General features: G+C 53.9%; 1 protein-coding gene across 4 annotated transcripts in view; it reads right to left on the minus strand.

Moving 5' to 3' along the window:
* Positions 1 to 671: 671 nt before the first annotated feature.
* Positions 672 to 14,965, minus strand: part of LOC142488408 (uncharacterized) — a 44,143-nt gene continuing 29,849 nt past the window's right edge. For 3 of the 4 annotated variants that reach the window (XM_075588904.1, XM_075588903.1, XM_075588902.1), the window contains exon 5: positions 674 to 2,818. In XM_075588904.1, the coding sequence (XP_075445019.1) occupies positions 1,302 to 2,818 (1,517 nt within the window). In that variant the 3' untranslated portion in view covers positions 674 to 1,301. Of the gene's footprint in view, positions 2,819 to 14,965 lie in introns of all 4 variants that reach the window. The other variant, XM_075588905.1, reaches the window with a different exon arrangement.

Here is a 14,965-nt window from a genome sequence, read left to right on the forward strand (position 1 = left end):
TGCATGAATTTGTTGGTTTCTGAAGAGATGACCCTTAACACTGAATTGTTTCCCACACTGAACAAGCAAATGGTTTCTCCCATGTAAATATTTGGGTGTGACAGGAGGTCACACTTTGTACTAAATTGTTTCCAACATCCTGAACTAGGGTTAGGCCAGGGGTGAGCAAGATTTTCCTTGGGCGGAGGGGCGAGCGGTTGCAGAGGTCCCGCACTTTACCCCAAGGCATTTCAATTAAATGCTGGGGGATCGCGTGAGGCCTCTGCAACTTCACTTACCAGGGTTCAGAAGCATGATGCGACGCATCTCCGCCGCGGGACCATGTGATGTCACATGACCTGGCACCATGGCAACGTGGTGTCAATTAACAATGCAGGGTTAAGATGTGATGTCACATGACCCCGCAGCGTCATTTGACGCGCCGCAAAACAAGGTAAGGGGGTCGTGAGCACGGGGGGGTGGGGAACGCAACTCCAATAGTTTGCGCACCCCTGGGTTAGGCAATATGAAAATACTTCCCAGCATGACAGGATTCAGTAATTTATCGTGATAACAATATTCAGCAATATATTAACACCCAATAGAAAACAAAAACGCAAAGTCACCAAAATGTTCAAAGTAATTATTGTGAAACATATTTCTTATACAAATGCATTTCATTCTTAATAAAATGTAAAAAAAGCAAATACAAATAATTTTAGGAATTAAACATTTTTTTAATGACAATTATTTTATAATAAACTACACCCACACTAAGGCCCCTTTTCTTCACCATTTACAATTACCCCCCCCCCCCTTTCTCCTGTACACATTAATAGGCCATGGGGAGGCGTGGGTTAATGGGCATGGGTGAGAGATGAGAGAAATACGGGGGAGGAGAGGAAGGGATGAGAGGCATGGCAGAGGGGAAGGGGTTAATAGGGAGGGGTGAGATTACCAGCTAGAGGATTCCTTATAGCAGCAGCATGTGAGTCATGGGGCACCCGGACCTGTTCCCACTCCACCCTACCAGACCCACACTCTCTCTGACACCCTCCCACTGCTGATAGGAATGCCATGGTAATAAGCATTGCGTTACTGCCCATTCTTATTACTGCAGCATTACTATGCTACCAGTATATTGACCAATCCAACTCTGAACAATCAAATGTTTTATCTCATGTATGAATCCTCGTGTGTGTAAGGAGGTTGATTATCTGTGAAAAGCTTTCCCCACACTATGTACATGGACATGGTTTCTCCTGTGTATGAATCCTGTGGTGTGTGAGGAGGTGGCTCTTTTGAGAAAAGCTTTTCCCACATTATGTACATGTGAATATTTTTTCCACTGTATGATCCATCTGGTGTGTGAGAAGGTTTCGCTTAATATGGAATTGTTTCCCACACTCTGTACATGTGAATGGTTTCTCTCCTGTATGAATCTGCTCATGGTTGACGAGGTCCACCTTTGTAGAAAAGCTTTCACTACACTCTGCACATATGAATTGTTTCTCCCCTTTATGAGTCATCTGGTGTCTGAGGAGGTGGTTCTTAGTACCGAATTGCATCCCACACTCTGTACATGGGAATTGCTTCTCCCCTGTATGAATCCTCTGGTGTCTGAGGAGACTACCCTTACATTTAAATTGTTTCCCACACTCTGTACATATGAATGATTTATCTTCTGAATGAATTCTCTGGTGCTCGAGAAGGCTGCTCTTAATACTGAATTGTTTCCCACACTCTGCACATGTGAATGGTTTCTCCCCTGTATGAATCATCTGGTGATTGAGGAGGTTGCTCTTAAAACTGAATTGTTTCCCGCACTCTGTACATGTGAATGGTTTCTCCCCTGTATGAATCCTCTGGTGCATAAGGAGGTTGCTCTTAAAACTGAATTGTTTCCCGCACTCTGTACATGTGAATGGTTTATCCCCTGTATGAATCCACTCATGTTGAAGAAGGCTATACTTCCTAGAAAAGCTTTTACAACACTCTGAACATGTGAATGGTTTCTCCCCTGTATGAATACGCTCATGGCTGCGACGCTCCTTCTTTGTTGCAAAGCTTTTACTACACTCTGTACATGTGAATGGTTTCTCTCCAGTATGAATCATCTGGTGTCTGAGGAGACTACCCTTATATTTGAATTGTTTCCCACACTCTGCACATGTGAATGGTTTATCCCCTGTATGAGTAATTTGGTGTCTGAGTAGGTGTTTCTTAGTACTAAACTGTTTCCCACACTCTGAACATGTGAATGGTTTCACCCCTGTATGAATCCTCTGGTGCATGAAGAGGTTGCTCTTCACACGGAATTGTTTCCCACACTCTGTACATGTAAATGGTTTCTCCCCTGTATGAATCCTCTGGTGATTGAGGAAGGTTGTCTTACTACTTAACTGTTTCCCACACACTGTACACGTAAAAGGAGTCACTGCTGTCTGAATCATCTGCTGTGAAAGACGTTCCCCCGTCAGTGAGAAACTGCTCCCACCATCTGTACATGTAAAGGTTTGCTCTCTAGCGGGGACACAAAGGTGTTTGAGCAGGTCACTGTCCAGTGAGAAGCTTTTGCCACATTGACGACAGAGAAAAGGCTGAGAACCGCGGCTTCTTCTTAAATCTCTCGGATACCTTTTGCTGGACCCATATTTAGAGTCCGTCACTGCTGTGTGCTGTACAAGGTCTGTAAATTCACCATCATGTGGCACTGGTTCCTTGCACGTGTCCAGGATGTGGCAGGAATCATTGTTTTTTGGCACTTCTGGGCTGCGAGGAGTCAGACAGCTTCTGGATGTATCAGAGCTCAAGTTCTGTTCCTCATTCAGGCCGATCTCTAACAGAAGTAAACAAAAAATACAGAACAAATGTTTTCCATCTCTAAATCAAATTAGTGAACGCAAATTACAAATCCAAAACACTGAAGAATTTACTTCACCATTACTTAATTAACAAAATATTCTCATCACCCAGGGTTTTAAAATTGTGGCCCATGGATACCCAGTGGCCCCTAATGACTGTGGTGATGGTCCCGAAGGCCTGAAATGTATTTGTAGCAGCTCTCACAGAGAAATCATTGATACATACATAAAGTGTATATATTACTGTATTCATTATTTAAGGATACATGTACATCCTCCAAATAATTACTTCTCATGGACATTTTCAATGTTAATAAAGTTAAGGAACTCCTGGTCTATTATATTAGTGCGTTAATAATATCAACTAAACCAGACAGCAACCTACAGCGTAAAGATACTGTAGATGCCCATGTATGTCTGTCTTTATTTATATAAGGCCCGCAGTGTACTCAGCACTTTACAGCAGAAACAATACAGTACAGGGAATTATAATACAATAAGTGCAACAAACAAAATCAGACAATAGGAACAGAAATTCCTGCCCTGGAGAGCTTACAATCTAAGTGATGCAGTGACTACACTGCCCATGTAGTCTTCTGCCATAAGACCCACATAAACAAGAATCAATTGCTCCATTTTGTGTCATATTTTGTCAGTCAAAAATACTATTCATATAATTTCCCAAGCACGCGGCCTTGGTGTAATATTTGTCTCCTCTCTTTCCTTCTCCTCTCACATTCAGGCTGTTGATAAATCTGGCAGATTTTCCCTCTGCAACATTTCCACAGTCTGCCCTCTCCTAAAACTCTCCTGCATACCCTCATCTCCCAACTATGGAGACTTTCTCCTCTCTGGCCTTCCCTTCTCCCAGTGCCACTCTACAAACTATTCAAAACGCCGTTACTAGAATTCGCTCACTATCTTTTTGTTCTGTCTCTATCCCTGCTCTCATGAGATCCTTTCAGTTTCTTCCCATCAAACACTGCATTACTTAGCAGATTCTCGTTCTCTGTACGTTCTTCTATCCCCTCGTAAATCTCAGCTCTTATCTCCTTCTATACCCCTTCTAGCTCTGCTGAGGGCCGTCTCCTCTCTGCTCCATTTGTCTCTTCAGTACTCTCACATCTAAGGCTACGCCCCCCGTCCTCCCTGCTGCACGCACGCCTGGCACCATGGCGGTGCGTGCAGAGACTACAGTCACGATCGACAGTCTGTAGGGGAGAGCAACCATGATGGGGCTTATCTGCCCTGCCATTGGCTGCATGGCGCCATGGGAAGACATGTGTTTTCCCTGCCAGCGTACACGGCACAGTGCTTTGCTCGCCCACACACACAGCCACTAGGGCCTGCCTCATAGAGGGCTGGGGTGTGGCGCGCATGCGCCTCCGTCACCACTGGGAACTCAGCCTTAAACCTGTCTCCTTGCTGTGCAATTCCCTCACCTTCAGCCTTCACCAATCCACATCCCTACCAATCTTCAAATAATGCCTGAAATCTCATCTCTTCAATGAATTATTTGCTTAGTTTGGGCCTCTGACTAGTCCTTGCACTTCTGATGCACTTTCGCCTTTCCTGAAAATGTTTTACATTTCACTTGCTCTTATTGTATTCTGTAAATCTCCCTTTATTCCATTTAGATTGTAAGCTCTGTGGGTCAGGGAGTCCCCATTGTTTAACTTCCAGTTTAATGCCCGTGTGAAACTTTGTATATTAATTCCCTGCATTGCCTTGCTAATTCTGTAAGGTACTGGATACATTGGTGAGGCTATACAAAAAGATATACATACACACACACACCCCTTGCGAAGCTGGAAGACGCCACACAGCACATGGACATTAAGGAGCCTTCTATCACTGGAAGGTTTTTTTAGGCTGCGCTTATGGGGCCGGCGCAACGCAACGTCGCTTCAAAACAAATGCATTGAATCTATAGCATGCGCTTATAGTAGGCGCGACGGAGCGACCTGAATCAATGTAGTCAGTAAAATTGGATTTTTACAGCGAGTCTCACCATGTGACAGGCTGTAACCAATCAGATAGCTTCTGATGCAGGGAGACGGGGGTGTGTGATTGTGTGTGTGCCTTGTGTGTGTGTGTGGGATCAGGGCCGCCAACAGAAATCATGGCCCCCCCCCCAACCCATAGCGCACCTACTACGGAAATATTTTTTTAGCGTGTAACTTTTACTTATCCCCCCAATACATACAAAAATACACCCCACCACCCCCAGTACATCTACAAATACACCCCACCACCCCCAATACATCTACAAATACACCCCACCATCCCCAATACATCTACAAATACACCCCACCACCTCCAATACATCTACAAATACACCCCACCACCCCCAATACATCTACAAATACACCCCACCACCTCCAATACATCTACAAATATACCCCACCACCCAATACATCTACAAATATACCCCATCCCCCAATACATCTACAAATATACCCCATCCCCCAATACATCTAAAAAATACCCCAACCCCCCTCAATACAAATATAAAATACACCCCCAATACATATAAATTTCAGGCTTACCTTGGGGATGATCTTAGGTCGGACCGGTGGCTGCAGGGGGGGGGGGGTGCGCCAGTGGCTGTGGGGGGTGGTGGCGGTGACCCGGCGGCTGGCGGGACTGCGGGGGGGACGGTGGGTGGTGGGGGCCCGGCAGCCGGCGGAACTGCAGGGGGCCGGTGGGTGGTGGGACTGCGAACCTGCTGACGACCCTGCCCCGCTGCAGGCACCTCTCAGTCCCACAATGGCTACTTGTGTGCGCGCCGGGCCTCCCTCTCACGCCACGCGCCGGAAGCTTAGCCCAGCTGGCTTCCGGTGCTGCAGAGAGAGCTGGAACCAGGTGCAGTGTTTTTATTATTTATTGATGTAGCAAGTGGGGGAGGATGAAGCTGAACTACCAGCTACTTCATTGGATGGATGGATGACCCAGGGTGGGGGTGGTTGAGAGACTGACAATAATATGAATTATGAGGACCCACAGGAGGGAACCTCTCAAAGGGGCCCTCAGAAGCAGTGAGCATCTCCCGGTGGAGCTACAGGTAAAGAGCTCGGCAAGCAAACGCCCAATACGGTGGTTCTTGAAAATTCTACTTTGGACCAGCAGAGTCCATGTTTTGTGCCTTTCAATGATCATGCAGAGACTGTAACTCCCACAAGGGAAGAGGCTGAGCCTCAGGACTGTGATAGTCATTCTCCAGAGGGAGTGACTGAAGAACAATTAAGACGAAGTCAGAGAGTTGGGCAGCCTCCAATGAGGATGACCTATGACCAGTTCGGGGCACCCCATTATGAGGCTCAGCAGTGGGCTCGCAACCGAGTGAAGTCAGTTATCGTTATGTTCAGTGAGATTTATAACCTTATATAGAGTGTGAAATGTATCGTTTACGTATTCATGCATTTTTATTATATAATCATTGTGCCAGAAAAAACACAGGATATTCAGCGCTCGTGCTGTATGAAGATGTGGATAACCCCTTTGCAGCATGCACATAGAGCGTCTCCCCAGAAGCTCTCAAATCAAGGTGAACCCCCCTAGGAAAAGGGGGGAAGACACCCTGAAAAACAAAGTAATAAAAAAATGCACAGATGCGCACCAGGGATTAGTGGAAGGTATTTATTAAAAAGTATACAATTACTGAGGGGATCCAACCCCACCTCAGAACAGCTATGCAGCTAAATGGCTATGTACCACTATGGAGAAACCTAGTAGAAACTATACCCTAAGCTGCACAGTATACAAATGACAGTAAAATTTATATATATAAAAAAAAAAAAAAGGTTAAATAAAAACAATATCAATTGGAGAAAAAGAACCCAGTCTTGTAGCACTCGTACACAACAATTGTATAGTGATAAATTTAAAATACATTATTAATAACTCTGAATAAAAAATAGGGTGTTAAAACGTAATTAAATACTGTGTAGAACAGCACGTGACTGTATCCTTTGGTAACCCACCCTGGTATAGGTGGGTAGATATAGTGTGATCCCTGATAGGTACTAGAGATCAAATGCTATAAATTATAGCGACCTAAAATGTAGGAGAGGAGCCAAAGAAAGCCCACCGAAAGGACTGTCTCTATTGGAGTGCGTCTAGGCGTAGATTGCGCTCTAGAGGGATACACTCATGATAATGTGGCATATACTACGCTAGGTAAGACCTATAAGTATCTCCCCCCCCCCCCCCCCAGAGATTGCTCTGTTTTGTGTACAATTTTTTAACTCCGCTTTTAAAACACTTTAAAGAAGTGCATAACAATGAACCAGGCTGCATTACATTTAGGGGACTCGAAAGTGTATCACTAGGTAATAGACAGGGAAATAGAGAAAATCATTTATTGAAACGGGAACAATTTTGGATCTATGAAATGCACACTAGACATCCACATGGTTTCAACGAATTAATTGAATTGACTCCCTTTTTAAGATAATGAATTTATTAACATTTATTTGTATTAACATTATGTTTTTATATTTATTTGTTTGTATATTTTTTTTATTTTTCCTTTTTTCTTTTCATTATATACAGGTCTCAGCATGTTTGGTTAATACTGTTTTATGGTAATATCATTCATGTTGTTAGAGGTCATATTCCTGTATTTTCTCATAGGGGTGTGCGTAATGATTAATACATTATACACACATCCCCTATCTGAGCTGCTATACACCTTGTTGCCCAGTATCCTTACTTAAAGGTGTTTCAATCATCGTAGCAATTGGGTACAGCAAGGGTGTGTTCTTTAGGGGGCTGTCCTATTCAATTAGCTGCCGCCCATATATACGCGCGGATGACGCTGTACGTGACCTCCTGACGAAGCACGTGGTGCGAAACGCGTAGAGGTCACGAGGTCATCCTGCGCGTGTTTGCTGGTAAGCTGAGACGGAGCCTGCAGGAGACAGCAGCAGTTTTTTCCATCCCCACGGTGCCGAGATCCGGATCCGTTGCAGACACCGCGAGTCTGCTGTCTGTCTCAGTGTAAGTGTCCGTTTCCCCTTGCCAGTGCCCAACCTTATGGCGGTTTTATTACAAATCTGTTGAAAGGTGGTTTCATGTTTGTTTTATTTAACCTTTTTTTTTTTTTTTAATATATAAATTTTACTGTCATTTGTATACTGTGCAGCATAGGGTATAGTTTCTACTAGGTTTCTCCATAGTGGTACATAGCCATTTAGCTGCATAGCTGTTCTGAGGTGGGGTTGGATCCCCTCAGTAATTGTGTACTTTTTAATAAATACCTTCCACTAATCCCTGGTGCGCATCTGTGCATTTTTTTATTAATTTATTATTAATTTTTTATTAATCGTTGTGCCAGTTGATGTTCTAGTATTCCCAGCAGGGACGTTTGAGTCCACAGGGGGGAGGATGTAGCCAAGCTCCCCAGACTCACCCCTATCGCTGTATGCGCAGGGAAGGTTGCAGCGAGTGCAGGGAGCGCTCCGACGTATCGGAGGCTCCGCAGTTGTCCGAGCGATCAGGGCGCCGCCATGTTTGGTGCGCATGTAAGCGCAGCGGGCCGTGGAGGTGGCGATGGAGCAGGGGTCGCGCATGCGCGGCCAGAGGTTGCAAAGCCCGCAAAAGAGGAGCGGCTCCTATAGGGTGGAGTGCACGGGACTACGAGTCCCAACAGACATAGCGAGACCAGGTGATGCCAGGGAGCATATAGGGCGGCCAGGATATCGGGAGGAAGGTTAGAGGTAGCGCAGGGGAGCACGCTTGTCAGAGCCGTACGGGAGGAGGAAGGAGAAGGAGCTCTATGTGTAGGGAGGCCAACAGCCCCTACACTAGGCCATATACCCCGGCCCAGTTAGGCCCTGAGTCCCCATAGAGTGGAGCGGATGTAGGGACTGGCCCCAGTTAGGCTACAGTTCCCCATTATTGTGCATCGGAGAACTATAATTACAGAGACAGTTGCATTATCTGGCCCGAGGTTTGGGCTCAGACCTCCGCTGCCGCAGCAGCAGCTGACCGGGTGGGATCGCCCCGGAAGGTAGTCCTGGTATTCAGCCATCTGATCCTTTGTGAAGTTCCTTGGCAGGGCCGGGCACCGGAGTGCCCGGCAGGTAACATCATCAAGTGCACCAACTATACCATATATCTATATCAGGACATAGTGGCTGCGCAGTCGCACACACATATCTCACTTGAGAGTGGGGGAACACCAAGTGTGGGTATTGGACACGGGGTGGGATCACCCAGTGAAGGGGGTAGCATCCTGCGAGACGCAGTAGTTAGTGTCTCCTCTAGGGAGGGACACCTGTTTATCATATGCATATTTATGGTTGCGCTAGTAAAGTCATTGGTTGTTTTACATGCTGTGTGTGGAGTGATACATATTTGTCCTGCGAGGACCCACTCCCCCTCTGGAGGGAGCCGTCGCAGGTGGAGGCGCTGCACCAAGTAAGAGGTTATCCATATTCCTACGCGTGCCCCAGGCTCTCCGTGGCGGAGGCTCAGGCCCTGCGAGCCAACAGGTTACACAGCATTGGTAACGTACTGTATTTACTAGGAAACAGGGCTACATTTATTTTTTAACTGACCCAGCCCCGGCCGGGCCCCCTGACCCACAGAGCCAGGGACACCAACACCGGCTCACACACCCCCTGTTGGCAGCCCTGTGTGGGATTGTTTGTGTGCGATTTGTGTGCAGGGCCGCCAACAGGGGGGGGGGACTGCTGGTGTTGGCGTCCTGCACCCGGTGCCTGGTCTCTCTGACGGCAGCTGGGCTAAGCTTCTGAGCTAAGCATGAGAGGGAGGCGCGCGTGAGCAGCCAGCGTGGGACAGACAGGTGCCTGCAGCGGGGCAGGGCCGGCGACAACAGCTGTGACCTACCGCCGGGCCCCCCACAGTCCTGCCAGCCACCGGGCCACCACCAGCCACTGACACCCCCACTGTCAGCCACGCCCCCCACCCCGCAACACTGCCAGCTGCCATCGGGCCCCCTGCAGTCCCGCCAGCCATCGGGCCACCGCTAGCCACTGACCCCCCCCCACAGTCAGCCACCGCGCCCCCCGCAACACTGCCAGCCGCCAGGCCCCGCCCCCCCCTCTCCCCTTCCTAGCAGCACCACCCACCCCCCCCACCGCCAGACAACAACCCCCGCAGCACCGCCAGGCCACCGCCCGCAGCACCGCCAGGCCCCGCAGTCAGCCCCCCGCAGCACCACCCTGCAGCTACGGCACTTGACAGACACACAAACACACACTATCAGGGCCGCCAACAGAAATCATGGGGTCCAGGATAAATGAAAGGAGCAGGCCCCCCCCCCTCCCCCCAACATATAGCGCACCTACCACGGAAAAACAAATTTTAGCACGCAACTTTTACTTAATCCCCCAATACATATAAAAATACACCCTCACCCCTCCAATACATTAAAAAATACACCCTCAACCCCCCAATTCATATACAAATATACCCCAAACCCCCAATACGTCTAAAAAATACCCAAAACCCCAATCCTATATAATAAAAATGAAAGCACTGTATGCCTGTCTGCATCTTCCTGTGTCCCTAGGGGAAATCTCATTGGTCCTTTGGCCCGCCCGCCCCCGCACCTCTGATTGGCCTGAGGCGGAGTGACAACACACACACAACACACACACACAGTGTCACACACACACAAACACACACACACACACACACACACACACACACACACACACACACACACACACACACACACACACACACACACACACACACACACACACACACACACACACACACACACCTCTCTCTCTCTGTCCTCTCCCAACCCCCATCACACTCACCTCCCCCCCTCAGCTACCCCCCCGGTGCTCCGCTCAGCTCACCCCCGGTGCTCCGCTCAGCTCCCCGCTCAGCTCCCCGCTCAGCTCCCCCCTGGTGCTCCGCTTACCTCCCCCCCCCGGTACTCCGCTCAGCTCCCCCCCGGTGCTCCGCTCACCTCCCCCCCGATGCTCCACTCACCTCCCCCCCCCCCGATGCACCACTCACCTCCCCCCCCCATGCTCCACTCACCTCCCCCCCCGATGCTCCACTCACCTCAATTTTAAGCAACCCACACCCCCTCCTGTCCACTGCCCCCCCTCCTGTACACTGCCCCCCCCTCCTGTCGACTGTCCCCCCCCTCCGGTCCACTGTCACCAACCCCTCCTGTCCACTGTCACCAACCCCTCCTGTCCACTGTCACCAACCCCTCCTGTCCACTGTCACCAACCCCTCCTGTCCACTGTCACCAACCCCTCCTGTCCACTGTCACCAACCCCTCCTGTCCACTGTCACCAACCCCTCCTGTCCACTGTCCCATCCCCCTCCTGTCCACTGTTCAGTCCCCCTCCTGTCCACTGTCCAGTCCCCCTCCTGTCCACTGTCCAGTCCCCCTCCTGTCCCCCTCCTGTCCACTGTCCAGTCCCCCTTCTCCTGTCCACTGTCCAGTCCCCCTTCTGTCCACTGTCCAGTCCCCCTCCTGTCCACTGTCCCGTCCCCCTCCTGTCCACTGTCCCGTCCCCCTCCTGTCCACTGTCGTCCCCTCCCCTCCTGTCCACTGTCGTCCCCTCCCCTCCTGTCCACTGTCGTCCCCTCCCCTCCTGTCCACTGTCGTCCCGTCCCCTCCTGTCCACTGTCGTCCCGTCCCCTCCTGTCCACTGTCGTCCCGTCCCCTCCTGTCCACTGTCGTCCCGTCCCCTCCTGTCCACTGTCGTCCCGTCCCCTCCTGTCCACTGTCGTCCCGTCCCCTCCTGTCCACTATCCACTCCTGTCCACTGTCATCCCGTCCACTGTCCCGTCCCCCTCCTGTCCACTGTCGTCCCCTCCCCCTCCTGTCCACTGTTGTCCCCTCCCCCTCCTGTCCACTGTCGTCCCGTCCCCTCCTGTCCACCGTCGTCCCGTCCCCTCCTGTCCACTATCCACTCCTTTCCACTGTCGTCCCGTCCACTCCTGTCCACTGTCCCGTCCCCCTCCTGTCCACTGTCGTCCCCTCCCCCTCCTGTCCACTGTCGTCCCCTCCCCCTCCTGTCCACTGTCGTCCCCTCCCCCTCCCGTCCACTGTCCCGTCCCCCTCCTGTCCACTGTCCCGTCCACTGTCCCGTCCCCCTCCTGTCCACTGTCCCGTCCACTGTCCCGTCCCCCTCCTGTCCACTGTCCCGTCCACTGTCCCGTCGCCTTCCTGTCCACTGTCCCGTCGCCCTCCTGTCCACTGTCCCGTCGCCCTCCTGTCCACTGTCCCGTCGCCCTCCTGTCCGCTGTCGTCCCGTCGCCCTCCTGTCCGCTGTCGTCCCGTCCCCCTCCTGTCCGCTGTCGTCCCGTCCCCCTCCTGTCCGCTGTCGTCCCGTCCCCCTCCTGTCCGCTGTCGTCCCGTCCCCCTCCTGTCCGCTGTCGTCCCGTCCCCCTCCTGTCCGCTGTCGTCCCGTCCCCCTCCTGTCCGCTGTCGTCCCGTCCCCCTCCTGTCCGCTGTCGTCCCGTCCCCCTCCTGTCCGCTGTCGTCCCGTCCCCCTCCTGTCCGCTGTCGTCCCGTCCCCCTCCTGTCCGCTGTCGTCCCGTCCCCCTCCTGTCCGCTGTCGTCCCGTCCCCCTCCTGTCCGCTGTCGTCCCGTCCCCCTCCTGTCCGCTGTCGTCCCCTCCCCCTCCTGTCCACTGTCGTCCCCTCCCCCTCCCGTCCACTGTCCCGTCCCCCTCCTGTCCACTGTCCCGTCCACTGTCCCGTCCCCCTCCTGTCCACTGTCCCGTCCACTGTCCCGTCGCCTTCCTGTCCACTGTCCCGTCGCCCTCCTGTCCACTGTCCCGTCGCCCTCCTGTCCACTGTCCCGTCGCCCTCCTGTCCGCTGTCGTCCCGTCCCCCTCCTGTCCGCTGTCGTCCCGTCCCCCTCCTGTCCGCTGTCGTCCCGTCCCCCTCCTGTCCGCTGTCGTCCCGTCCCCCTCCTGTCCGCTGTCGTCCCGTCCCCCTCCTGTCCGCTGTCGTCCCGTCCCCCTCCTGTCCGCTGTCGTCCCGTCCCCCTCCTGTCCGCTGTCGTCCCGTCCCCCTCCTGTCCGCTGTCGTCCCGTCCCCCTCCTGTCCGCTGTCGTCCCGTCCCCCTCCTGTCCGCTGTCGTCCCGTCCCCCTCCTGTCCGCTGTCGTCCCGTCCCCCTCCTGTCCGCTGTCGTCCCGTCCCCCTCCTGTCCACTGTACCCATCCCTTCCTGTCCACTGCCCCCCCTCCTGTCCACTGTCGTCCCCCTCCTGTCCACTGTCGTCCCCCACCTGTCCACTGTCGTCCCCCACCTGTCCACTGTCGTCCCCCACCTGTCCACTGTCCTCCACCTGTCCACTGTCCTCCACCTGTCCACTGTCCCCCACCTGTCCACTGTCCCCCACCTGTCCACTGTCCAGTCCCCCTCCTGTCCACTGTCCAGTCCCCCTCCTGTCCCCCTCCTGTCCACTGTCCAGTCCCCCTTCTGTCCACTGTCCAGTCCCCCTCCTGTCCACTGTCCCGTCCCCCTCCTGTCCACTGTCCCGTCCCCCTCCTGTCCACTGTCGTCCCCTCCCCTCCTGTCCACTGTCGTCCCCTCCCCTCCTGTCCACTGTCGTCCCCTCCCCTCCTGTCCACTGTCGTCCCGTCCCCTCCTGTCCACTGTCGTCCCGTTCCCTCCTGTCCACTGTCGTCCCGTCCCCTCCTGTCCACTGTCGTCCCGTCCCCTCCTGTCCACTGTCGTCCCGTCCCCTCCTGTCCACTGTCGTCCCGTCCCCTCCTGTCCACTATCCACTCCTGTCCACTGTCATCCCGTCCACTGTCCCGTCCCCCTCCTGTCCACTGTCGTCCCCTCCCCCTCCTGTCCACTGTTGTCCCCTCCCCCTCCTGTCCACTGTCGTCCCGTCCCCTCCTGTCCACCGTCGTCCCGTCCCCTCCTGTCCACTATCCACTCCTTTCCACTGTCGTCCCGTCCACTCCTGTCCACTGTCCCGTCCCCCTCCTGTCCACTGTCGTCCCCTCCCCCTCCTGTCCACTGTCGTCCCCTCCCCCTCCTGTCCACTGTCGTCCCCTCCCCCTCCCGTCCACTGTCCCGTCCCCCTCCTGTCCACTGTCCCGTCCACTGTCCCGTCCCCCTCCTGTCCACTGTCCCGTCCACTGTCCCGTCCCCCTCCTGTCCACTGTCCCGTCCACTGTCCCGTCGCCTTCCTGTCCACTGTCCCGTCGCCCTCCTGTCCACTGTCCCGTCGCCCTCCTGTCCACTGTCCCGTCGCCCTCCTGTCCGCTGTCGTCCCGTCCCCCTCCTGTCCGCTGTCGTCCCGTCCCCCTCCTGTCCGCTGTCGTCCCGTCCCCCTCCTGTCCGCTGTCGTCCCGTCCCCCTCCTGTCCGCTGTCGTCCCGTCCCCCTCCTGTCCGCTGTCGTCCCGTCCCCCTCCTGTCCGCTGTCGTCCCGTCCCCCTCCTGTCCGCTGTCGTCCCGTCCCCCTCCTGTCCGCTGTCGTCCCGTCCCCCTCCTGTCCGCTGTCGTCCCGTCCCCCTCCTGTCCGCTGTCGTCCCGTCCCCCTCCTGTCCGCTGTCGTCCCGTCCCCCTCCTGTCCGCTGTCGTCCCGTCCCCCTCCTGTCCGCTGTCGTCCCGTCCCCCTCCTGTCCGCTGTCGTCCCGTCCCCCTCCTGTCCGCTGTCGTCCCGTCCCCCTCCTGTCCGCTGTCGTCCCGTCCCCCTCCTGTCCGCTGTCGTCCCGTCCCCCTCCTGTCCGCTGTCGTCCCGTCCCCCTCCTGTCCGCTGTCGTCCCGTCCCCCTCCTGTCCGCTGTCGTCCCGTCCCCCTCCTGTCCGCTGTCGTCCCGTCCCCCTCCTGTCCGCTGTCGTCCCGTCCCCCTCCTGTCCGCTGTCGTCCCGTCCCCCTCCTGTCCGCTGTCGTCCCGTCCCCCTCCTGTCCGCTGTCGTCCCGTCCCCCTCCTGTCCGCTGTCGTCCCGTCCCCCTCCTGTCCGCTGTCGTCCCGTCCCCCTCCTGTCCGCTGTCGTCCCGTCCCCCTCCTGTCCGCTGTCGTCCCGTCCCCCTCCTGTCCGCTGTCGTCCCGTCCCCCTCCTGTCCGCTGTCGTCCCGTCCCCCTCCTGTCCGCTGTCGTCCCGTCCCCCTCCTGTCCGCTGTCGTCCCGTCCCCCTCCTGTCCGCTGTC

This window comes from Ascaphus truei, chromosome 2, assembly GCF_040206685.1.
Source record: "Ascaphus truei isolate aAscTru1 chromosome 2, aAscTru1.hap1, whole genome shotgun sequence".
Classification (NCBI taxonomy): Eukaryota; Metazoa; Chordata; class Amphibia; order Anura; family Ascaphidae; genus Ascaphus; species Ascaphus truei.